General features: G+C 48.5%; 1 protein-coding gene across 1 annotated transcript in view; it reads left to right on the plus strand.

Annotated features, from left to right (window-relative positions):
* The window catches only part of LOC147112149 (solute carrier organic anion transporter family member 2B1-like), a 128133-nt gene that overhangs the window by 56651 nt on the left and 44516 nt on the right, over positions 1–26966 (plus strand). The window contains 5 exon segments of the mRNA XM_085999747.1: positions 17978–18091; positions 21087–21224; positions 24449–24632; positions 25560–25622; positions 25625–25771. Coding sequence (XP_085855873.1) covers positions 17996–18091; positions 21087–21224; positions 24449–24632; positions 25560–25622; positions 25625–25771 — 628 coding nt within the window. The 5' untranslated portion in view covers positions 17978–17995.

Raw genomic sequence — 26966 nt, forward strand, 5'->3', positions numbered from 1 at the left:
TATGTTTGTTGCAAATTATGCATTATTTCCTTGAATGTTAGCCATTCTATGTCCACCTTCATACCTTTTAGTGTCAAATTAATTATTTTTTAAATCTATGATGGATTACATTATTGGTTTCTGTCTTGTTGGTCACGGTACACAACGAGCTTGAATTAAGGATCATTTAAAGAAAATAGCAAAGGCTTTTTGGCAAACACTAGATCTGGAGTCGAGCAATAATATAATAAAAAAACAAAATGCTGGAAACACTCAGCAGGTCAGGCAGCATCTGTGGAGAGAGAAGCTGTGTTAATGTTTCAGGCCGATGACCTGTCGTCTGAACGGCCCGATCTGCTGAGTAATTCCAGCATTTTCTGTTTATTACTGCAGATTTCCAACATCCGCAGTACTTTGCTTTCGTTTACATTTTTTTAACGTAGTTATTGAGTGGCTGTACAAATATAAATGTCTGCGTACCTTAGTGTACCAAAGTGTACATATTGCGATTGGGCGTCGATTGGATTGTTTTGGAAGCAATCAAAGAGAGGAAAGTAGGTCAAAGCATTCAATTCGCAAATCCCGTTGATCTGTTGAAAATATATTTAAGATTATTTAGTTAAAGTAAATAAAGCGAAACTCTTTCCAATGGCTGAAGGGTCGGTAACCAGAGGCCACAGATTTAAGGTGTTTGGCAAAAGAACCAGAGGCGACATGAGGAAAAACTGTTTTACACAACGAGTGGTTAGGAATTGGAATGCGCTGCCTGATAGGGCGGCGGATACAGATTCAATAGTAGCCTTCAAAAGGGAATTGGATAAATACAGGAAGGAGAAAAAAAATCGCAGAGATATGGGGAAAGAGCGGAGAAGTGGGACTAACTGGATTGCTCTTCAAAAGAGCCGGCGCAGACTCGATGGGCCGAATGGCCTCCTTCTGTGCTGTACTATTCTCTGATTCGATGCTTGATTGCTGACTGTATTTGAGTTGCAGATATATGTTTTAATATCCTCTTGTTCCAGTCGATCCAAGTTTCTGAAGCTGGGGAAGGACTTTGCTGCACTTGGTATGTCCAATAATACAAAATACTGTGACTAAGACGGCTCTTTGACCCATACCCAAGATAATCGGCAAAAGAGCCAAAGGAGAAACTATTTTACGCAATGAGTTGGAATGTACTGCCTGAAAGGGGAATTGGATAAATACTTGAAAAGGAAAAAATTTGCGGGGCTGTGGGGAAAGAGCAGGGGGGAGTGGGATTAATCGGAGAGCTCTTTCCTAGAGCCGGCACAGGCACGATGGGCCGAATGGCCTCCTCCCATTCATGTATTTATCCACTGTCAAATCTGAAACTTTCTTCCACAAAAAGCTGGGGGTCGATTGAAATCTTGAACACTTGAGACAGATTTTTGTTAAGTCAGGGTATCGAGGGATATGGAGCAACGGTGTGCAAATGAAAAGAAAGAAAGACTTGCATTTCTATAGCGCCTTTCACGTCCACTGGATGACCCAAAGCGCTTTACAGCCAATGAAGTACTTTTTGAAGTGTTGTCACTGATGTAATGCAGGAAACATGGTAGCCATGCCAGCTCCCACAATGTGATTTATTTTTAGTGATGATTGAAGGATAAATATTTGCCCTGGGACACAGGGGAGAACTCACCCTGCTCTTCTTCGAAATAGTGCCATGGGATCTTTTACATCCACCCGAGGGGGCAGACGGGGCCTCGGTTTAACATCTCATCTGCAAGACGGCACCTCCGACAGTGCAGTGCTCCCTCAGTACTGCCCCTCCGACAGTGCAATGCTCCCTCAGTACTGCCCCTCGACAGTGCAGCGCTCCCTCAGTACTGCCCCTCCGACAGTGCGGCGCTCCCTCAGTACTGCCCCTCCGACAGTGCGGCGCTCCCTCAGTACTGCGCCTCCGGCAGTGCAGCATCCCCTCAGTACTGCCCCTCCGACAGTGCAGCGCTCCCTCAGTACTGCCCCTCCGACAGTGCAGCGCTCCCTCAGTACTGCCCCTCTGACAATGCAATGCTCCCTCAGTACTGCCCCTCCGACAGTGCAGTGCTCCCTCAGTACTGCCCCTCCGACAGTGCAGTGCTCCCTCACTACTGCCCCTCTGACAGTACAGTGCTCCCTCAGTACTGCCCCTCCGACAGTGCAGCGTTCCCTCAGTACTGCCCCTCTGACAATGCAATGCTCCCTCAGTACTGCCCCTCTGACAATGCAATGCTCCCTCAGTACTGCCCCTCCGACAGTGCAGTGCTCCCTCAGTACTGCCCCTCTGACAGTACAGTGCTCCCTCAGTACTGCCCCTCCGACAGTGCGGTGCTCCCTCAGTACTGCCCCTCCGACAGTACAGTGCTCCCTCAGTACTGCCCCTCCGACAGTGCAGTGCTCCCTCAGTACTGCCCCTCCGACAGTGCAGTGCTCCCTCAGTACTGCCCCTCTGACAGTACAGTGCTCCCTCAGTACTGCCCCTCCGACAGTGCAATGCTCCCTCAGTACTGCCCCTCCGACAGTGCAGCGCTCCCTCAGTACTGCCCCTCCGACAGTGCAGCGCTCCCTCAGTACTGCCCCTCCGACAGTACAGTGCTCCCTCAGTACGGCCCCTCCGACAGTACAGTGCTCCCTCAGTACTGCCCCTCCGACAGTGCAGTGCTCCCTCAGTACTGCCCCTCCGACAGTGCAGCGCTCCCTCAGTACTGCCCCTCCGACAGTACAGTGCTCCCTCAGTACGGCCCCTCCGACAGTACAGTGCTCCCTCAGTACGGCCCCTCCGACAGTACAGTGCTCCCTCAGTACGGCCCCTCCGACAGTGCAGCGCTCCCTCAGCACTGCGCTGGAGTGTCAGCCTAGACTTTTGTGCTCACGTCTCTTGGAGTGGGGACTTGAACCCACAACCTTCTGTCTCAGAGGTGAGGGTGCCACCCAGTGAGCCACAGCTAGCACTTGGAGCTAAAGTACAGAACCAGCCGTGCTCTAACTGAATGGCGGAACTGGTTCAAGCGGCTGAATGGCCTCCTCTTTTTCCGACATCTGATGGCTGTTTCCCGCCTCCGCCAGCTGAAAGGCTTTGAACTGAAATGAACCTTAACCTACGTACTTGCCAAGTATCACTCATTACGAGTGATAATCTTTCATTTGGGTTTAAAGTTGTCTCTCAGTTGAATGCATTGCTCGTCTAAAAAGATGAAAAGATTTGCACTCTGTGACACTCGGGCTGATTGTTTATCTCACTTTCTGTGTTCTTGACAGTTCTGACCCCAGTTGCCGCTGGGTTCACGTCAACACCATAAGATTATCCGTATGTCTCCATTAACTGGCAATCTCAGAGGCCAGAAAAATGGCTGATGTAGCAAATAAAAAAGGTCACCCTTTTAAGGATTGTGACACATTTTTGGAATATTACATAGAATTTAGCAGAGAAACAGGCCATGCTGTTTATGCTCCACTCGAGCCTCCCCCCACCCCTCTTCATCTCACCCCATCACCCTATCCTTCTATTCCTTTCTCCCTCATGTGTTTATCCACCTTCCCCTTAAATGCATCTCTGCTATTCGCCTCAACCACTCCCTGTGGTAGCGAGTTCCACATTCTCACCACTCTCTGGGTAAAAATGTGGGATTTATTAAAGACTATTGCGAAAGGACCTTTATCCTGTATCCAACTCCTGCTCGAGCAATCCCAGAACTGCTGGACAGGGCGGAGTTAAGGAAACTTTTCAATGCAACTAACCTGTGCTGTACCTGACCTGCAAATAGTGATGATATTTGTCTGTGTTTGATTACTTATGCCTTACAGCATGTTTGTCTGTGTTTTTGATTACTTGTGCCTGACCAGCAGAGGTCATGTGAGAGACAAGCAGTCCAGAGGAGTTTTACTTTCAGCTTCATTCTAGATGCATCACAGCATAGTGTGTTCTGTAGAAAGTCTTGAACAAGACTTTAGATTAAACAACATTCTCTTTCAGAAATGAGTCTTTATTGAACCCAAAAAGAAATCAAAACATGACCCAGGAGCTCTTAGTGGGGTTAATGTAATGATAGCTTTACTCTGTCCCTGCCCTGGGAGTGTTTGATGGGACAGTGTAGAGGAAGCTTTACTCTGTATCTAACCCATGCTGTACCTGTCCTGGGAGTGTTTGATGGGACAGTGTAGAGGGATCTTTACTCTGTATCGAACCCCATGCTGTACCTGCCCTGGGAGTGTTTGATGGGACAGTGTAGAGGAAGCTTTACTCTGTATCGAACCCCATGCTGTACCTGCCCTGGGAGTGTTTGATGGGACAGTGTAGAGGGAGCTTTACTCTGTATCTAACCCGTGCTGTACCTGCCCTGGGAGTGTTTCATGGGGACAGTGTAGAGGGAGCTTTACTTTGTATCTAACCCATGTTGTACCTGCCCTGGGATAATTTGATGGGACAGTGTAGAGGGAGCTTTACCTGTGCTGTAGCTGGACAGTCAGTATCAGATGGAGGAGTGTTAGTCTGTTCCTAACCCTTGCTGAACTCTGAACAATGGTATCCCTTACCTTGATGAGCACATATTTCACTTATAATATTGTTTCACTTGTAAATGATACAATGGAAGAACCATCTTAAAAGCCAATCAAAATGGACTTATCAATACTGAGGAATGTCACAAATGCATCCAAGACTATTCAGAAAAGATAGGGAAGGAAAAAAGGGAGGTGGGTGGCAGTGCTGATTAAGGAAGACATTGTAGTGTTGGAAAGGGGGGATGTTCTTGAGGGGACAAGGACAGAATCCATTTGGTTAGAGTTGAGGAGCAAAAAAGGTATGATCACACTATTGGGGGTATTCTACAGGCCTCCAATAGTGAGAGGGAGGTAGAGGAGCAAATCTGCAGGGAAATCGCAGAGACATGCAAGAGCTATAGAGTGGTGATATTGGGGGACTTTAATTACCCAAATATCGATTGGGATAATGCTAGGGTAAAGGGAAAGGAGGGGGATGGAATTTCTGGAATGTGTTCAGGAGAATTTCCTTGACGAGTATGTTCTTGGCCCAACTAGGAAGGAGGTATTGCTGGATCTGGTGCTGGGGAATGAGGTGGGCCAGGTCGACCAAGTGTCTGTGGGAGAACACTTGGGTACGAGTGATCATCGTATCATAAGATTTAGATTAGCAATGGAGAGGAGCAAGGAACAATCTAGAGTGGAACTTCTAAACTGGAATAGGGCTAACGGAAAAGTCGCCTGGTCCCAGGTTGCTAAGGGAATTGGGGGAGGAGATAGCAGAAGGGCTTGCCATAATTTTCCAATCTTCCCTTGATGCGGGGGAGATGCCTGAGGATTGGAAAGTGGCAAATGTGACACCATTGTTCAAGAAAGGATCTAGCCAGGGTAAAATGGAACCAAAGACTGACAGGAAAAACTGTAACGGAACAATGGGTGATCTTTAAGAAGGAGATGATCGAAGTACAGGCTAGGTACATTCCAACAAGAGGGAAGGGTAAGGGAACCAAAGCCAGGGCTCCTTGGATGACGAGGGAGATAGAGAAGATGATGAAACAAAAAAAGAGGGTGTATGATGAATGTCTGGTGAATTCTTCAAGGGAGAACCATACCAAATACAATAAGTTGAGAGGGGAAGTGAAGATGAAAATAAGATTGGCAAAGAGAGAATGTGAGAGTAGAATGGTGGTTAACATAAAAGGGAACCCAAAAATCATCTACCGGCATGTAAACAGTAAGCGGGAAGTAAGAGGCGGAGTGAGGCCTATTAGGGACAAAGAAGGTGATATATGTTTAGAGGCACTGGGCAAGGCTAGAATACTCAATGAGTACTTTGTATTGGTGTTTACTGAGGAGGTGGATGCTGACAAAATATCGGTAGAAGTGGAAAAAGTAAAAGCAATGGAAGGGGTGAAAATTGATAGACAGGATGTACTAGAAAGGCTGGGTATGCTTAGAGTGGATAAGTCGCCTGGTCCCAGGTTGCTAAGGGAATTGGGGGAGGAGATAGCAGAAGGGCTTGCCATAATTTTCCAATCTTCCCTAGATGCGGGGGAGATGCCTGAGGATTGGAAAGTGGCAAATGTGACACCATTGTTCAAGAAAGGGTGTAAGGACAATCCTAGTAACTACAGGCCGGTCAGTTTAACATCAGTGGTGGGTAAAGTTTTAGAAACAATAATCAAAGAAAAAAATAATGGGCACTTGGAGAGGCTTAAGCTAATTAAGGAGAGCCAACACGGGTTTATAAAAGGCAGATCGTGTTTGGCTAATCTAATTGAATTTTTTGATGAAGTAACAGGGAGGATTGATGAAGGGAATGCAATGGATGTTGTCTACATGGATTTTAGGAAGGCGCTTGACAAAGTACCACATAGAAGGCTGGTTAACAAAATTGAGGCTCATGGAATAGATGGATAAGGAATTGGCTTAAGGACAGAAAACAGCGAGTTGTGGTAAATGGCTGTTTTTCAGACTGGGGGATGGTAGACAGTGGTGTTCCCCAAGGGTCAGTGCTGGGGCCACTTTTTTTTGATATATATAAATGACCTGGATATTGGAATACAGAATAGAATTTCTAAATTTGCCGATGACACCAAGCTTGGGGGTGTTGCAAACAGTGAGGATGATACCAATCGACTGCAACAGGACATAGAAAGGCTAGCAGAATGGGCAGACAAGTGGCAGATGGAATTTAATACAGGGAAGGGTGAGCTCATGCATTTTGGCAGAAGGAACAGGGAGAGGCAATATACACTTAATGGCACAGTTTTAAAGAGTGTGCAGGGACAGAGGGACCTGGGAGTTAATGTGCATAGGTCCCTGAAGGTGGCAGGACTTATTGAGAGAGTGGTTAACAAAGTATATGGGATCTTGGGCTTCAAAAATAGAGGTATTGAGTACAATAGTAGAGAAGTTATGCTGAACCTTTATAAAGCGCTGGTTAGGCCACAACTGGAGTATTGCATACAGTTCTGGTCCCCACACTTTAGGAAGGATGTGAAGGCCCTTGAGAGGGTGCAGAGGAGATTTACCAGAATGGTTCCGGGAATGGGGGATCTTAGTTACAAGGACAGGTTGGAGAAGCTGGATTTGTTTTCATTAGAGCAAAGGAGGTTGAGGGGTGATTTGATAGAGGTGTACAAGATTATGACTGGTTTGGATAGGCTAGACGGGAAAAGGCTGTTCCACTAGTTGATGGTACAAGGACTAGGGGACACAGATTTAAGGTTTTGGGCAAGAGATACAGGGGAGATATAAGGGAAAACATTTTTTACACTTCAAGTGGTGAGGACCTGGAACTCGCTGCCAACGGAAGTGGTGGAGACGGAGACACTCAATGTTTTCAACGGGAGACTGGATAGGCACTTGAGGGAAATAAACTTGCAGGACTACGGGGATAGAGCGGGGGAATGGGACTGACCGGATTGCTCTACAGAGAGCCGGCATGGGCTGAATGGCCTCCTTCTGTGCCGTTATGACTCTGGCTGGATTTTGCCAGCACTCAGAGGGCGGGTTTGGAGGTGGGTCAAAGGGTAAAATTGTTTTGATTGACGGCAGGTTGTGATCCCGCCTCCAAACAATTTTCCCAAGTGTCGGGTCCCCAATTTGTGTATGGACCCGATACCTAGTGGCGGGAAGAGCATTAAAGCCAATTACCTGCCTATTAACAGGTAGTTGCTAATAGTTGAAAGGCTATTTTTTAGTTTTGCCGCTTCTGCCTCGGGTTTCCCGACATCTGGACACCACACCAGGTAAGTGTGGCATGTTGTGAGTCTGCTGTAATGTTTTTGCATTGATGACAGCTACAGAAGTGGTGTGAAGGATCCAATGGTGCACTGGTGAGTCTCAGAGATGAGAAAATGTTGGGTAATGCATTTAGACATTTCTTCAGGTTACCAGTTTTGAAATCCATGTCCAGTACCACTTCACTGGGAGAACCTCACTCACCAGTGACAGATCGCTTCTGTCACCTCACCTGCAGCTGCCATCTATTTCAGCCTATGGAGGGAGTCATTGGAGAGCCTGGGTTCAAGGGCTCACCTTTGTACAGTGATTGTCAGTGTTTGCAGCACCTTAATGCTGTCAAACATTGAGAAATAAGCTGTCAAAAAAAATTGTGCGTGGTCCCTTTAAGAAAACCGGCAGATGATGCATCATCAAATGATGTCATCTGACCGACTTCCTCTTAATTGGCCGGCAAGCCAGCAGGGCGGGGCTTAACAAGTTCAAATGATGTAAAATCACGTCTGTGGGCCGGATGCAGTTGGGGGCGGGACGGGAAGCCGGAAACCACCTGACCCGCACCCAACCCGCCTCCATTGAAAAAATCATGGCCTATGACTCTATGGGGGAAAAAATTCAGTATTGCCCCATTTGGGGCGCCATTATCGGCCGTGCGTAAAGTTTAGCGCCTGGCGCTAATTATCGCTGCTGCCACCAAACTTGGCTTTTATCGCCCCTGGAGGTAATTGGAGCGCTAAATCAGGCGCTTCACACCTGTCTTAAGGCGCAAAGGCCAAGGAGCGAGGAGCTACCTCAGAGCGCTGGCGAAGCACGGAAAGGCAAATCAAGATGAACCTGCAAAGTGCTGCTCAGTATCCAAAACTCCTTCACACAGCGTTGAATCTCTCCAGAAGTCTCTCTCTCTCTCTCTCTCTCTCTCTCAGAATGCGTGGTGCAAAAATGTCACCAACAAAAAAAGGCAGGAAGTGGTCACCTTTAAATAGCGCTCCCCCAGTCCCTTCCTGACTGCAAAACGCTCCCCTCAACCTGTCGTTGCTAGCGGCAGGCGGTAAGGCAGGGGGCGCCACTCAATATCCGGTCCGGGGCGCTACCGGGGCGTTGCGCATTCGACTGACGTCACGATCTGCCGGCGCAGGAGATCGTGGCGGTAGTGTTTAGCGCCGCCGCAAAATGTCTAGTTAATTTCGCGAGCGGCGCAAACATCGCCGCGCCCGGGCGCGAGTTGCTTTGCGCCCCATTAGCGCCCTCTTAAGGCGCTAACGGGAGGCGCAAACAACTGAATGTTTCCCCCTATGACTCCCTGGGACAGACCAGTGAGATTGTATACTGACCATTTAAAAAAAAAAAGAAACACTTGCATTGATATTGCCTTTCCCACCCTCAGGATGTCCCAAAGCACTTTACAGCCAATAAAATACTTTTTGAAGTGTGGTCACTGTTGTAGAAAACGCAGCAGCCAATTTGCACACAGCAAGCTCCCACAAGCAGTAATGTGATGTGATGTTGATTGAGGGATAAATATTGGGCAGGAAACTGGGGAGAACTCCCCTCTGCTCTTCTTTGAATTAGCAGCTCTGGGATCTTTTACATCCACCCGAGAGAGCAGACGGGGCCTCGGTTTAATGTCTCATCCGAAAGACGGCTCCTCCGACAGTGCGGCACTCCCTCAGTACTGCCCCTCCGACAGTGCGGCGCTCCCTCAGTACTGCCCCTCCAACAGTGCGGTTCTACCTCAGTACTGCCCCTCCGACAGTACAGCGCTCCCTCAGTACTGACCCTCCGGCAGTGCGGCACTCCCTCAGTACTGCCCCTCCGACAGTGCGGCGCTCCCTTGGTACTGCCCCTCCGACAGTGCGGCGCTCTCAGTACTGCAGCCCCGACAGTGCGGCGTTCCCTCAGTACTGCCCCTCCGACAGTGCGGCGCTCTCGGTACTGCAGCCCCGACAGTGCGGCGCTCCCTCAGTACTGCCCCTCCGACAGTGCGGCGCTCTCAGTAATGCCCCTCCGACAGTGCGGCGCTCCCTCAGCACTGCACTGGAAACGTCAGCCTAGATGTTTGCGCTCCAATCTCTGGAGTGGGTGGTTGCACCCAGAACCTTTGTGACTCAGAGGCAGGGGTGCTGCCCACTGAGACACAAAGGACATTTAGAAAACTGGCAAAGCTGATTGAGGTAAACTACTCATTATTGCAAAGGGTTTAACTACGAGGCAGCAGTTAAAAATGAAATGGCTTCATGTTACCTGGCAACGGTCTGGCACCAAGGCCCTTGGAGCAACTTCGTGTGGGTAGTTTCAGTGAAGGTAGCAGGAAAAACTGGCAGAGAACAAAAGAACATGTCATGCTGTGTTCAGAACATTGTGCCTCATTGTGATTGGTTCGGCTACACAAGTTACGTGTTTTTTTTTCTAAAGCCAGTGCTGAACCTGTTTTTGAAAATAGTTTCATTGCTGCGCCAACTAAGCAATCTACCAAACAAAGCTAAGCACAAGTCCAGGACATAAAATGACAGTTTAGACAGGTGCAATCCAGGTTGCAGTACTGCGGGCGTGCTGCACCGTCGGAGGTGCCGTCTTTTTTTAAATTCGCTTATGGGATGTGGGCGTTGCTGGCAAGGCCAGCATTTATTGCCCATCCCTAGTTGCCCTTGAGAAGGTGGTGGTGAGCCACCTTCTTGAACCGCTGCAGTCCGTGTGGTGATGGTACTCCCACAGTGCTGTTAGGGAGGGAGTTCCAGGATTTTGACCCAGCGACGATGAAGGAACGGCCAATATATTTCCAAGTCGAGATGGTGTGTGACTTGGAGGGGAACTTGGAGGTGGTGGTGTTCCAATGTGCCTGCTGCCCTTGTCCTTCGAGGTCGTGGGTTTGGGAGGTGCTGCCGAAGAAGCCTTGGTGAGTTGCTGCAGTGCCTCTTGTAGATGGTACACACTGCAGCCATGGAAGGAGTTCAACAAAAGTACTTCATCGGCTGCAAAGAGCTTTGGGATGTCCTGAGGTCATGAAAGACGCTATAGAAATGCAAGTCTTACTTTTGCCCTCACCCACTTGCATGCAAGTGTCCAGCGCGTGTCACTAGATGCTGATCTGGAACCGGGGCTGATTATTTTTTTCTCGCAGTCTCCACTGTGTCAGCCAATGAGTTGGAGGCTGGGGCGGGACTTGCGGCAGGGCTCAGAGCAAACAGTATATTTTACAGCAAACCAAGTCTCGTTACTCAGCAAACAGAGTCTATTTAAACAGCGCACTACACCAAACAGTCTACAGAGTCTATTTAATAGAGCCTCTGCGAACTGCAGCAAACAGAACTCGTGACCAAAAACTACAGCAAAGTCTCCCAATAAAAGCAGGGTGATTTCTCCACCAACATGCAGTGAGTGGAGGATAGTTACACAGTACAAATGATGTGCGTAAAATCAATCCCAGTCACTCACAGCAATGCGGTCTCCTGCCATAGAAACATAGAAGATAGGAGCAGGAGTAGGCCATTCGGCCCCTCGAGCCTGCTCCGCCATTCAATGCGATCATGGCTGATCATCCAAATTCAGTACCCGGTACCTGCTTTCTCCCCATACCTCTTGATCCCTTTAGCCTTAAGAAATATATCCAACTCCTTCTTGAATATATTTAATGAACTGGCCTCCACTGCCTTCTGTGGTAGAGAGTTCCACAGGTTCACCACTCTCTGGGTGAAGAAATTCCTCCTAATTTCTGTCTTAAATGGCTTACCCTTTATCCTTAGACTGTGACCCCTGGTTCTGGACTCCTCGACCATCGGGAACATCCTTCCTGCATCTAGTCTGTCCAGTCCTGTCAGAATTTTATAAGTTTCAATGAGATCCCCTCTCATTCTTCTAAACTCCAGCGAGTACAAGTCCAATCGACCCAATCTCTCCTCATACGTCATTCCTGCCATCCCAGGTATCAGCCTGGTGAATCTTTGTTGAACTCCTTCCATGGCAAGAACATCCTTCCGTGATGGCGTGATTGAAGGGGGAATTGCCCAATCTGATGTCACTTTGCAGCATTTTTTTCGGCTCTAGCTCAGGGATGCTGAGGCCAAGTGTAACCTTTGACCTGTTGCCAGAGCTGAAGTGAATTAATTCAGCACAGATCAGGGGAGTTCAGATCCGGGGCCTCCTTAGCCTTGTGACTCAGCATCAAACCGCAGCGGTTCGTTTTTCCGGCTGTAACTTGAGGAGAATCACAGGTCCACAAACTGTCTGCCCGCAGAGCGCCTGACCATCAGCAATTCCTTTTGCTACTAAAACACTCAAGAAGCTTGACTCTATCCAGGACAAAGCAGCCCGCTTGATTAGCACCCCACCCACCACCTTAAACATTCACTCCCTCCACCACCGGCGTACTGTGGCTGCAGTGTGTACCATCTAATAGATGCACTGCAGCAACTCGCCAAGGCTTCTTCGGCAGCACCTCCCAAACCTGTGACCTCTTCCACCTAGAAGGACAAGGGCAGCAGGCGCATGGGAACACCGCCACCTCCAAGTTCCCCTCCAAGTCACACACCATCCTGACTTGGAAATATATCAGCCGATCCTTCATCGTCACTGGGTCAAAATCCCGGAACTCCCTCCCTAACAACACTGTGGGAGCACCTTCACCACACGGACTGCAGCGGTTCAAGAAGGTGGCTCACCACCACCTTCTCAAGGGGCAATTAGGGATGGGCAATAAATGCTGGGCCTTGCCAGCGATGCCCACATCCCATAAACGAATGAAAAAAAAACACCAAAGAGACGAAGAGAGGCTGACAAATTTACAGCTATCTCCCCTTTATTACAAGGGCAATTTAGTACAATGTACTTCCCTATTCAGGTCACTGAACACAAGAACGAAATTAGGAACAGGAGGAGGCCACTCAGCCCCTCGAACCTGTCCCACCATTCAATTAGATCCTGGCTGATCTGTATCTTAACTCCATTTACCTGCCTTGGTTCTGTATCTCTTAATACCCCTTACCCAACAAAAATTTATCAATGTCAGTTTTGACATTTTCAATTGACCCCCAGCCTCAACAGCTTTCTGGGGGAGAGAGTTCCAGATTTCCCCCACCCTTTGTGTGAAGAAGTGCTTCCTGACATCAGCCCTGAACGGCCTGGCTCTAATTTTAAGGTTCTGCCCCCTTGTTCTGGACTCCCCCCACCAGAGGAAATAGTTTCTCTCTCTCTACCCGATCGAATCCTTTAATCATCTCAAACACCTCGATCAGATCACCCCTTAATCTTCTAAACTCGAGGGAATACAAGCCCAGTCTGTGCAACCTGGCCTCGGAATTTAACCCTTTCAGATCCGGTATCATTCTGGTGAATCTGCGCTGCTCCCCCTCCGAGGCCAACATATCCTTCTCAATATTGAACACTGTACACTACACAGTAATGTACGTAACCTGTAAGGCAACGCTCCAGCACGCCCACCAGTTAATGAGTACCTAATCCAGTCGTACAAAGGGATCATTATTCTGTTCACAATTCAAACACGAGTAAGGATGTTTTTAAAATGTATACACGGTGAAAATTAACCTTAATAGCGGCACTGTTTTCCAATGGCTTACGCAATTTAATTGAATAAATTTTAAGAATTTTTTTTAAAAAAGCGATGCCAGATTTAACTCAAGACTTTTGATACGGGCATGGACCACTTTTATTTTTTTGATTAAACAAAAGTGAAAGTGCAATGGCCAGAGCCCTGAGGTTGGGAAAAAAATGAAAGACTTGGGCCTAAAAAATTTGGTTGCTTTGCGCTTCCCTCTTGGGGCGCTACCGATGAATTTCGACCGCGGGGGCACTAATTTTTTTAAAGTAGCGCCCTGGCGAAATTAGCGCCCCAAAGGGGGCGCGAATCAATTTTACCCCCTTGCATTTCTACAGTGCTTTTCACAAGCACCGGACGTCCCAAAGCGCTTCACAGCCAAATAAGTACTTTTGTTTTTTGAAGTGTAGTCGCTGTTGTAATGTGGGAAACGCAGCAGCCAATTTGCGCACAGCAAGCTCCCAGAAACAGCAATGTGATAATGACCAGATAATCTGTTTTTGTTATATTGATTGAGGGATAAATATTGGTCCTAGGACACCGGGGAGAACTCCCCTGCTCTTCTTCGAAATAGTGGCCACGGGATCTTTTACGTCCACCTGAGAGAGCAGACGGGGCCTCGGTTTAACGTCCGAAAGACGGAAAAGAGATGAGGCTGCAAATTACTGTTTATATTAGTCAACAAACGGTATCATGTGACACGCCACTAGGTGCTATTTTAAGCAAAGCATTAATGCATATCGAAGGTTAAGAGGTGATTTGATTGAGGTTTTTAGGATTTTGAAAGGAGTCGATAGGGTAGATAGAAAGAAACTTTTTTCCACTGGTGGGGGAGTCTAGGACAAGGGGGGCATAACCTGAAAATCAGAGCCAGGCCATTCAGGAGAGAGGTTGGGAAACACTTCTTCACACAAAGGGTGGTAGAAGTGTGGAACTCACTCCCACAAAAAGCAGGAGATGCTGGGGCTCAGTTAATCATTTAAAATCTGAGATCGATAGATTCCTGCTGGACAAGGGTATAAAAGGACACGGAGTCAAGGCAGGTGCATAGAGTTAAGATACAGATCAGCCATGAAAGAAAGAAAAACTTGCATTTCTATAGCGCCTTTCACGACCACCAGACATCTCAAAGCGCTTTACAGCCAGTGAAGTACTTTTGAAGTGTGGTCACTGTTGTAATGTAGGAAATGCAGCTGCCAATTTACGCACAGCAAGCTCCCACGAACAGCAATGTGATAATGACCAGATAATCTGTTTTTAGTGATGTTGATTGAGGGATAAATATTGGCCCCAGGACACCGGGGAGAACTCCCCTGCTCCTCTTCGAAATAGTGCCATGGGATCTCTTGCATCCACCTGAGAGGGCAGACAGGGCCTTGGTTTAACGTCTCATCCGAAAAACGGCACCTCCGACAGTGCGGCACTCCCTCAGTACTGCCCCTCCAACAGTGCGGTGCTCCCTCAGTACTGCCCCTCCGACAGTGCAGTGCTCCCTCAGTACTGCCCCTCCGACAGTGCGGCGCTCCCTCAGTACTGCCCCTCCGACAGTGCAGCGCTCCCTCAGTACTGCCCCTCCGACAGTGCAGCGCTCCCTCAGTACTGCCCCTCCGACAGTGCAGCGCTCCCTCAGTACTGCCCCTCCCACAGTGCGGCGCTCCCTCAGTACTGCCCCACCGACAGTGCGGCACTCCCTGAGCACTGCCCCTCCGACAGTGCGGCACTCCCTCAGTACTGCAGTGGGAGTGTCAGCCTAGGTTTATGTGCTCAAGTCTCTGGAGTGGGACTTTGAACCCACAACCTTCTGACTCAGGCGAGCGAGAGAGTGCTGCCCACTGATCCACAGCTGTCACAGCTGATCTCATTGAATGGCAGAACAGGAGCAAGGGGTTTTAATGGCCTCCTCCTGTTCCTATGTTCCTATTTAAAATAAACTGATTTAAAGGAAGCTCCTTTACAAATGGAGGATTTCTCTACTTGAGATGTTTAGAAACATAGAAACATAGAGATAGGAACAGGAGTAGGCCATTCGGCCCTTCGAGCCTGCTCCGCCATTCAATGAGATCATGGCTGATCTTCGTCTGATGATTAAAGGAGTTGATAGGGTAGAGGGAGAGAGAAACTATTTCCTCTGGTGGGGGGAGTCCAGAACAAGGGTTTAAAATTAGAGCCAGGCCGTTCAGGGGTGATGTCAGGAAGCACTTCTTCACACAAAGGGTGGTGGAAATCTGAAACTCTCTCCCCCAAAAAGCTGTTGAGGCTGGGGGTCAATTGGAAATTTCAATACTGAAATTTATAGATTTTTGTTAAGGCACAGGTATTAAAGATTACAGAACCAAGGTGGGTCAATGGAGTTATGTCACAGATCAGCCAGGATCTAATTGAATGGCGGAACAGGCTCGAGGGGCTGAATGGCCTCCTCCTGCTCCTATGTCCTTTTATTTGCGTTATTAGATTAATGGAATTAAGAATAGATCCTTATCACAAGCTCCAGTGGTGGGACTGGATTTGAAATGTGTTGTGTACACACCATGGTATCGGGTGCAATTGATAAGACATTACAACATTTTGGGCTCGATTTTGTCAATGTAGAGCTTTTGGAGGCGGGACTCCCACTTTTTGGGTTGTAGTCCCGCCTCCATCGACTTGTGGCCAACCCACGCTATTTTCCCTTGATTGACCTTGTTAAGCCCGCCCAGCGGGCTCAGCAGGCCAATTAAGGGACACCTGGTTACTGGTGACGTCAGCGATTGACATTTCATCTGTCAAGAGCTTTTGACAGATGAAAAATCAGCGTTTGACAGCTCTGTGACGCTGTCAAACACTGACAATCTGTCTTCTAACTTGAGCCCGTCTACTCAGACTCAGTTAGAGAACTCTCCAGACCAGAAAGCAGAGGCTGCAGCTTTTGACAGTTCAGCGGCCATTCTGCTGTCTGTGCCGGTGAACTGAGGGACTCCCGAGAACTGAAAGGAGGAAGCCTGCAGGAGAAGGTAAAGGTAAGTAAAACTTATTAAAACACTTTACACTGACCTCACACACTTACTTCTGCACACATGCACCCATCACTCACCTGCACAACGGACATCTCAACCCCTCCAACCCCTGCAGACCGACGGTCCGCCTCGCTAACTTGGCGTGGTTCGGAGCCGTCGGACAGCCCACACTTCAGGGCTAAAAATAGGGATTATGCAAAAAACTGCCTGTTAACTACCTGTTAACAGGCAGTTAATTGGCACTAATCCCCTTCCCGCCTCGGGGAGGCAGCTCCCAGCACACTAATACAATAGCAAAATACCACGGATGCTGGAAATCTGAAATAACAACAGAAAATGCTGGAAATACTCAGCAGGCCAGGCAGCATCCGTGGAGAGAGAAACAGAGTTAACGTTTCAGGTCTGAAGGGTCATCGACCTGAAACGTAAACTCTGTTTCTCTCTCCATGGATGCTGCCTGGCCTGCTGAGTATTTCCAGCATTTTCTGTTGTTATTTCGGCTCCCAGCACAGGTCGGGTACCCGCCTCCTGGGACATTGGCACGGAGGTGGGTGTAATGATCAATAACATGTCATTCTATAGTGGACACTAGGTGGAGCCGTAGAGCTGTATATAAGACTACACTACCCAGCTATATATATATATTAAGACTACATTACCCATGAGGCACCACACTACCCTGCTGTGCAAAAGAACAGCAAAGTGAGTAACTGAGACAGAGACTTCAACTGTTAATGCTGAAGCAGAAATCATACTATGACAAGTCATCCAAAACTCTAAAACCATTGACAAGGGATGATGTTGTCAGGATTGAGGATCCAGATGCATGGAACAGGAAAGCTACAGTTCTTGAGGAAGTAGGACCAAGGTCATACACTGTTAGAACTGAGGAAGGACAGATTCTCAGGAGGAACCGCCGTTCCCTCCTAAAAACACAAGAGACTATTCAAGACCAGATTGATGACAATGCAGCAACTGCATCTTGTCATTCACCGCCAGAACAATCTCATGAAGACACATCAGACTTACCCGTGTTGAGAAGATCCACACGTGAAGTAAAAGAGCCTGATAGACTTAATCTTTGAGTACAATGTAAAACTTTGAAAATGTGTTGACTGTTTTGAAAGTGTTTATGTTTATAGAGCACTAACAAAAGTGTTACTGATACTATCTTTATTGTTTTCTTGAAAGTTGATTGATATTGATTTTGTTAAACCTCAAATAAAGGGGGATGTAATGATCAATAACATGTCATTCTATAGTGGACACTAGGTGGAGCCGTAGAGCTGTGTAGAGCTGTATATAAGACTACACTACCCAGCTATATATATATATATTAAGACTACATTACCCATGAGGCACTAGGCTACCCACAAGGCAGCAGTCAAGATGGAAGCCTCTACAGATACTGTACCTAGTCCACATGTGCTCAATAAAAGTGTCTAGCAAAAGCTAGCTGTGTTCATAATAAGAATGTCTATTTATTAATGAACATAAGAGCGGGTTGGGGACGGGATGGGTTCCTGCGCCGCCCCCCCCCCCCCCGATTCTGCAATTTTCCCACCACTCCCGCCTCCAAACCCGCCTCCTCGGGGCTTGGAAAATCGAGCCCTTTGTATTTATATAGTGCCTTTTATCATGGGCAAGGTTCCATGGCACTTATATGCAAATGTAATCACAGTATAGACTCAAACATGTTAACCAACATTGCCTCTCTCTCTTGGAACAGTGTGACCCAACCGTGAAGATGGGGATGACCGGGCCTCCAAGTGGCGCTTCAAAGTCCAACCGCGTTGAAGGAGGGTCCAGAAGGTGCTCCTTCAGTCCCTTTCACAGTGTAAAGGTAGGTGGAGGAGTCAAAGGAGATCATTGCCTTACATTCCTTATTAAACCTACACCTACTTGAGCTCATCTGAAACTCTGCTGCCCGTATCCTAATTCGCTCCAATTCCCATTCACCCGCACGCTCGGCAAATTACATTGGCTCCCGGTTCGGCAACACCTCCATTTTTTTTTCTCAAATTTCTCATTCATGTTTTCAAATCTCTTCATGGCCTTGTCCCTCCCTGTTTCCATGATTAGTGTCCGCCGTGGCTCAGTGGGCAGCACTCTCGCCTCTGAGTCAGAAGGTCGTGGGTCCCAGTCCCACTCCAGGGACTTGAGCACAAAAATCGAGGCTGACTCTCCCAGCGCAGTGCTGAGGGAGCGCCGCACTGACGGAGGTGCCGTCTTTCGGTTGAGATGTTAAATCGAGGCCCCATCTGCCCCCTCAGGTGGACGTAAAAGATCCCACGGCACTATTTCGAAGACGAGCAGGGGGAGTTCTCCCCGGTGTCCTGGGGCCAATATTTATCCCTCAATCAACATCACTAAAAACAGAGGATCTGGTCATTATCACATTGCTGTTTGTGGGAGCTTGCTGTGCGCAAATTGGCTGCCACGTTTCCTACATTACAACAGTGACTACACTTCAAAAAGTACTTCATTGGCTGTAAAGCGCTTTGAGACGTCCGGTGGTCGTGAAAGGCGCTATAGAAATGCAAGACTTTCTTTTCTTTACCCTCCTCCTACAACCCTCCGAGGTCTCTGCGCTCCTCCAATTCGGGCCTCTTGCGTATCCTTGATTTTCTTCACCCCTACATTGGCAGCCGTGCCTTCAGCTGCCTGGACCCCAAGCTCTGGAATTCCCTCCCTAAACCGCTCCGCCTCCCTACCTCTCTTCCTATAAGATGCTCCTTAAAACCTACCTCTTTGACCAAGCGTTGGGTCACCTACCCTACTATATAACTCAGTGCCAAATTTTCTTTGATTATGCCTTGGGACACTTTACTAGATTAAAGGCACTATATAAATACAAGTTATTATGGGCTGGCTCAGGGTTACCAAGACATGAGTATAAGAGTAAAGACATCTTACTGCAATTATATAGGGCCCTGGTGAGACCACACCTGGAGTATTGTGTACAGTTTTGGTCTCCTTACCGAAGGAAGGATATACTTGCCATAGAGGGAGTGCAACGAAGGTTCACCAGACTGGTTCCTGGGATGGGGGGATTGTCCTATGAGGAGAGATTGAGTAGACTAGGCCTATATTCTCTAGCGTTTAGAAGAATGTGAGGTGATTTCATTGAAACATACAAAATTCTTACAGGGCTTGACAGGGTAGATGCAGGGAGGATGTTTCCCCTGGCTGGCGAGTCTAGAACCAGGGGTCACAGTCTCAGAATAAGGGGTCGGCCATTTAGGACTGAGATGAGGAGAAATTTCTTCACTCAGAGGGTGGTGAATCTTTGGATTTCTCTACCCCAGAGGGCTGTGGAGGCTCAGTCAATGAGTATATTCAAGACAGAGATCGGTAGATTTTTGGATATTAAGGGATATGGGGATAGTGCAGGAAAGTGGAGTTGAGGTCAATGATCAGCCATGATCTTATTGAATGGCGGAGCAGGCTCGAGGGGCCATATGGCCAACTCCTGCTCCTATTTCTTAGGTTAGATGGTCTTATGAACATAAGAACATATCAGCCCTGGTGCTCCGGCCTTTGAAGCCCACGCAACTCCATTGTGTTTTTGTTCGTATTTCTTATTTTTATGGTTTGTTCTGTTGAAATGTTAGTGTTCATGAAGTTCGGAAAGAGCTGTGCTGTTTCCTCATCGATAATTCCTAAATCGGAACACCAAACCTGTTAGTGTCAGCAACTTGAGGTATCTGCAAATTGATGTGAAGGTGGCTATAAACTTCAAAGTCCCTGGATTCTTGGGGAGGGGGGGTTCCAACAACCTCCTGCCGCAATTTCAGCAGGAGATCGGTGGAAACCGGGAAGAAATGCCGTACACGGATGTTTTTTTAGCCACTGATGCTGTTGCTACAAGAATTCTGCTGATCTGCTATCAGTCTGGCCCATGAAGCTCCATGGTGTCCATCACTCTAGCCCATGAATCTCCAATGTGTCCATCACTCTAGCCCATGAAGCTCCATGGTGTCCATCACTCTAGCCCATGAATCTCCAATGTGTCCATCACTCTGGCCCATGAATCTCCAATGTGTCCATCACTCTAGCCCATGAAGCTCCATTTTTATCTATCTGGCCCTGAATCTCCATGGTGTCCATCAATATGATCTTTGTGGATTTTAGTTAGGGCCAGACTGCCTGCAGTGGGCTCCACAGTTGACAAGCCCGCCAACACTCGCTGCCCAGGCTCACACATGTAGAATAGCGGATCCATACCCGGGCAGTATCCTCAGGAGTGAAGGGGAGAACATTGGGGCTGGGGGAATGGGCAGGAGTTGCCATCTCTGGTTGGACATATTCCCGGAGGTTTCGTCACATGGCCTCCCGCCTCCGACCGCCCCGCCCCCAGACACCCGCCATTGGTCGCCCGACACGTCCATCCTCGCGGGGCCCAGCCTTCCTGCGGCCAATCGCAAAGTGAACAGACTCTTCGTTACCCTATTGGATGCTTCTTGATTGTCGGTGAAACAGCCTTTTTTCCTCATCACTGATATTTTTTACAACTAATAATAAAAGGCTCAAAAAAAACTTAAAATTCTGTTTATTGCCCCAATTATTTTTCTCCCGTTTTTTTTTTGCTCTCCGCTGTGTCCTGGAGATTAATCCTCAATTCCTGGAGACTCCAGGGCAATCCTGGAGGGGTTGGCAACCCTAAGGCTCGAGGTAGAGGTACTGGAGGAGGAAACATTAAGCAAGTCGTACCTTCAGGCGTGGAGGGGGGAGCATTGGTAGGGTGGGGAGGGGGGGGATAGATTGGGGGAGAGAGCAACTTTGGCAACTGGTTTCAACTCACACTGGACCTTTTTATGTTCCCTTTCCTCCCTCAGTTTTTTGTGCTGTGTCACGGCCTCTTGCAGCTCTCCCAGCTCTTGGTATCCGGGTACCTGAAAAGCATCATTTCCACAGTTGAGAAGCGATTTGGACTCTCCAGCCAGACCTCGGGGATGCTGTCCTCGCTGAATGAGGTAGGTTACAGAGGATATGCTATGAGACCGCAGGGATATAAGAAATAGGAGCAGGAGTCGGCCAGACGGCCCCTCGAGCCTGCTCCGCCATTCAATGTGATCATGGCTGGTCCTCCACCTCATCTCCACTTTCCCGCCTTTTCCCTTGATTCCTTTAGTGCCCAAAAATCTATCGATCTCTGTCTTGAATATACCCAACGACTGAGCCTCCACAGCCCTCTGGGGTAGAGAATTCCAAAGATTCACCACCCTCTGAGTGAAGAAATTCCTCCTCATCTCAGTCATAGAAACATAGAAGATAGGAGCAGGAGTAGGCCATTCGGCCCCTCGAGCCTGCTCCGCCATTTAATGAGATCATGGCTGATCATCCAAACTCAGTACCCGGTCCCTGCCTTCTCCCCATATCCCTTGATCCCTTTAGCCTTAAGAAATATATCCAACTCCTTCTTGAATATATTTAATGAACTGGCCTCCACCGCCCTCTGTGGCAGAGAATTCCACAGGTTCACCACTCTCTGGGTGAAGAAATTCCTCCTCATCTCAGTCCTAAATGGCTTACCCCCTTATCCTTAGACTATGACCCCTGGTTCTGGACTCCCCGGCCATCGGGAACATCCTTCCTGCATCTAGTCTGTCCAGGCCTGACAGAATTTTATAGGTTTCGATGAGATCCCCTCTCAATCTTCTAAACTCCAGTGAGTATAAGCCCAATCGACACAATCTCCCCTCATACGTCATTCCTGCCATCCCAGGTATCAGCCTGGTGAATCTTCGCTGCACTCCTTCCGTGGCAAGAATATCCTTCCTCAGATAAGGCAACCAAAACTGCACACAATACTCAAGGTGCGGTCTCACCAAGGCCCTGTACAACTGCAGCAAGACATCCTTGTTCTTGTACTCGAACCCTCTTGCTACAGGAAACTTTCAATTTACCGGCACCTAAATAACCAGAAATCTCGGTTAACCGGCAAAATTCAGGAGTAGGTTCAGCTAACTTTTATTACTTGCCTTCCTCCATTTGTTGCTGTGCAAGGGTGTGGCTGCAGCTGTTGCTAAGCTACAGAGACGCTTGCAACTTGTGGCCATTGTTCTGAAGCTGTAGGGTTTGTTGCTTTATACGGAGCTCTCAGCTCCGTATCTTTTACTATAGCGTTCGGTTATCCGGAATTTTTGATGAACCGGCACCACGTCGGTCCCGTCCGTGCCGGATTAAAAAAAAGTTTCCTGTACGAAGGCCAACATACCATTTGCCTTCTTAACTGCCTGCTGCACCTGCATGCTTACCTTCAGCGACTGGTGCACAAGAACACCCAGGTCTCGTTGCACTTCCCCTTCTCCCAATCTATTGCCATTCAAATAATAACCTGCTTTCCTGTTTTTGCCACCAAAGTGGATAACCTCACATTTATCCACATGATTGGGCAGAAACATGGCAAATGCACTATCACCCAACCTGTCCAAATCGTGCTGGAGTTTCACGACATCCTCCTCACAGCATACCCTCCCACACAGCTTTGTGTCGTCTGCAAATTTGGAGATACTACAGCCAATTTCCTCGTCCAGATCATTAATAGATATTGTGAACAGCTGGGGTCCAAGGACCGATCCCTGCGGTACCCCACTAGTCACTGCCTGCCACTCGGAAAACAGCCCGTTTATTCCAACTCTTTGCTTTCTTTTGCTTTCTATCTGCCCTATCAGTCCTAAGTGGCCGGCCCCTTATCCTGAGACTGTGACCCCCTGGTTCTAGACTCTCCAGTCAGGGGGAAACAGCCTCTCAGCATCTAATCAATGAATTACGTCACACCAGCAACTCCTGCTCATAAGTGACAATGAACACTTTAAATCACATCGCATGTCTTTCTCTGATACATTCACTTCAGTCCGAATTACAATAATTGTGTAAATTTGAATTTTTACTACTTATATTCTTTGGGGGGAAAAATTGAGTCGCGCCCCCATAATTTTGCCCCCTTCTGGGCACCGCACAGCAGGAAGGATACATTGACCTTGGATGGGGTACAGCACAGATTCACCAGGGGCTTAGAGCATTAAATTATGAGGAAAGATTGTATAAACTTGGCTTGTAGACTCTTGAGTTTAGAAGATTAAGGGGTGAGCTACTTGAGGTGCTTAAAATATTTTTTAAATCTGAAGGGTTAGATACAGATAAACTACTTCCTCTGATCTGGGAATCAAGAACATGGGGGCGTAACCTTAAAATTAGAGCCAGGCCGTTCAGCGGGTGATGTCAGGAAGCACTTCTTCACACAAAGGGTGGTGGAAACCTGGAGCTCTCTCCCCCAAAAAAGGCTGTGGATGCTACAACCCCAGCAGAACGATACAGCACAGAAGGAGGCCATTCGGCCCATCGTGCCCTGTGCCGGCTCTTTGAAAAGCGATCCAATTAGTCCCACTCCGCCCCCCCCCCCGCCCTTTCCCATAGCCCTGCAAATTTTAAAAATCCTGTTGAAATACTTATCCAATTCCACTTTAGAAGTGACAATCGAATCTGCTTCCACCACCCTTTCAGCTAGTGCATCCCAGATCATCATAACTCGATGGGCCAACTGGTCTTTTCCTGCCTGCCCTCTCTGTCTGGTTCGTGTGATATTGCTGCTTGGCACTGATACCCGATAGAAACATAGAAGAGCAGGAGTAGGCCATTCGGCCCCTCGAGCCTGCTCCGCCATTTAATGAGATCATGGCTGATCATCCAAATTCAGTACCCTGTCCCTGCTTTCTCCCCATATCCCTTGATCCCTTTAGCCTTAAGAAATATATCCAACTCCTTGAATATATTTAATGAATTGGCCTCCACTGCCTTCTGTGGTAGAGAATTCCATAGGTTCACCACTCTCTGGGTGAAGAAATTCCTCCTCATCTCTGTCCTAAATGGCTTACCCCTTATCCTTAGACTATGACCCCTGGTTCTGGACTCCCCCACCATCGAGAACATCCTTCCTGCATCTAGTTTGTATAGTTCTGTTAGAATTTTATAAGTTTCAATGAGATCCCCTCTCATTCTTCTAAACTCCAGCGAATATAAGCCCAATCGGCCCAATCTCTCCTCATACGTCATTCCTGCCATCCCAGGTATCAGTCTGGTGAATCTTTGCTGCACTCCCTCCATGACAAGAACATCCTTCCTCAGATAAGGCGACCAAAACTGCACACTATACTCAAGGTGTGATACCCTATATCTGCTAATGCTGTCATTTCAGATCGGCAGCGCGGTGTTTATAGTGTTTGTCAGTTACTTTGGCAGTCGAGTTCATCGGCCTCGTCTCATTGGGTGCGGAGGTATTCTTGTCAGTGTCGCTGCATTCATGATGGCACTGCCTCACTTTGTTATGGGACCATACAAGTACGATCAGGCCATTGCAAGTGAGTATTCCCTCTCTTGTAGCATGTTTTAGTTGGGGGGGGGTGGGGGGCGCTGTAATGGGAGATGGGCAGTTTTTTAATCGATTTTGTTTTCATTAAAAATAATATGACTTGCTAGACAGAAATAGATTGGACCAGAACACCAGCTGTGAGTTTTAAGGGTAGGTTTTCGAGTTCGGGTTTGCTGGCCACCCGTGCTGCGAATTGCCGCTGGTTGCCCTAGGCTGTGGGTGAAAATCTGTGTGCAATGTACCTGCCAATGTGACGTTCAGTGCTCAAAGCAAGGGAGTTAGGTCAAACCTTTATACATCACTGGTTAGACCCCAGCTGGAGTACTGTGTCCAATACTGTAGGAAGGATGTCAGGGCCTTGGAGAAGGTGCAGAGGAGATTTACTAGAATGGTACCAGGGATGAGGGACTTCAGTTATATGGAGAGACTGGAGAAGCTGGGATTGTTCTCCTTAGAGCAGAGAAGGTTAAGAGGAGATTTAATTGAGGCGTTCAAAATCATGAGGGGTTTTTGATAGAGTAAATACGGAGAAACTGTTTCCAGTGACAGGAGGGTCGGTAACCAGAGGACACAGATTTACGATCATTGGCAAAAGAACCAGAGGGGAGATGAAGAGAATGTTTTTACGCAGCGAGTTGTTGTGATCTGGAACGCGCTGCATGAAAGGGCGGTGGAAGCAGGTTCAATAATAACTTCAAAAGGAGAATTGAATAAATGTTTGAAGGAGAAATTTGTAGGGCTGTGGGGAAAGAGTAGAGGGGGAGTGGAACTAATTGGAGAGCTCTTTCAAAGAGCCGGCACAGGCACGATGGGCCGAATGGCCACCTTCTGTGCTGTTTGATTCTAAGCTCGTACCAGCTGCGCGAACTTAAAATTCTACCCTTATGCTCGTGACTTATTTTAATTAAATAAAGGTGCTTTTTATTTTGGCTTGCAGGTAATGTCTCCGATATCTGCCATTTGACACGTGCAGGCCAGGATCGAAACAATGAAAGCTGCAGCACAACGACGTCGCTAACGACCACCAAACACTTTCTCTACTGATAATTGGACAGCTACTGCTGGGAATCGGTGGCGTTCCCATTCAACCTTTCGGGATATCGTATGTCGATGATTTTGCCAGCGACAGGAACTCTCCTCTGTATCTTGGTACGTTGAGGAAGCGTTCACTCCCACCGTGTATACATTGGGCTGGGGATGAAGCCAGTTGGGCCAAGAGCTCTCCACTCTATTAAGAAAGAATTCGCATTTCCACAACGCCTTTCACCACCTCAGGACGTCCCAAAGCGCTTCACAGCCAATGAAGTACTTTTGAAGTGTAGTCACTGTTGTAATTGCGGCAGCCAATTTACACACAGCAAGCTCCCACAAATAGCAATGTGATAATGTCCAGATCATCTGTTTTTGATGCTGGCTGAGGGATAATAATAGGCCCCAATACACCGAGGAGAACTCCCCCTGCTCTTCTTCGAAATAGCGGCCGTGGGATCTTTTACATCCACCTGAGAGAGCAGATGGGGCCTCATTTTAACGTCTCATCCAAAAGACGGCACCTCCGATGGTGTGGCACTCCCTCAGTACTGCCCCTCCGACAGTGCGGCGCTCCCTCAGTACTGCCCCTCCGACAGTGCGGCGCTCCCTCAGTACTGTCCCTCCGACAGTGCACCGCTCCCTCAGTACTGCCCCTCCGACAGTGCAGCGCTCCCTCAGTACTGCCCCTCCGACAGTGCAGCGCTCCCTCAGTACTGCCCCTCCGACAGTGCAGCGCTCCCTCAGTACTGCCCCTCCGACAGTGCGGCGCTCCCTCAGCACTGCCTCTCTGACAGTGCGGCGCTCCCTCAGTACGGCCCCTCCGACAGTGCGGCGCTCCCTCAGTACTGCCCCTCCGACAGTGCGGCGCTCCCTCAGTACTGCCCCTCCGACAGTGCGGCGCTCCCTCAGTACTGCCCCTCCGACAGTGCGGCGCTCCCTCAGTACTGCCCCTCCGACAGTGCGGCGCTCCCTCAGTACTGCCCCTCCGACAGTGTGGCGCTCCCCTCCGACAGTGTGGCGCTCCCTCAGTACTGCCCCTCCGACAGTGCGGCGCTCCCTCAGTACTGCCCCTCCGACAGTGCGGCACTCCCTCAGTACTGCCCCTCCCACAGTGCGGCGCTCCCTCAGTACTGCCCCTCCGACAGTGCGGTGCTCCCTCAGTACTGCCCCTCCGACAGTGCGGCGCTCCCTCAGTACTTGCACTGGGAGTGTCAGCCCAGATTTTTGTGCTCGAGTCTGAACCCATGACCTTCTGTCTCAGAGGCGAGGGTGCTGCCCACTGAGCCACGACTGACAACGAGCCTCAACCTAG

This window comes from Somniosus microcephalus, chromosome 10, assembly GCF_052327205.1.
Source record: "Somniosus microcephalus isolate GS21.2 chromosome 10, FLI_Smic_1.0, whole genome shotgun sequence".
Taxonomy (NCBI): Eukaryota; Metazoa; Chordata; class Chondrichthyes; order Squaliformes; family Somniosidae; genus Somniosus; species Somniosus microcephalus.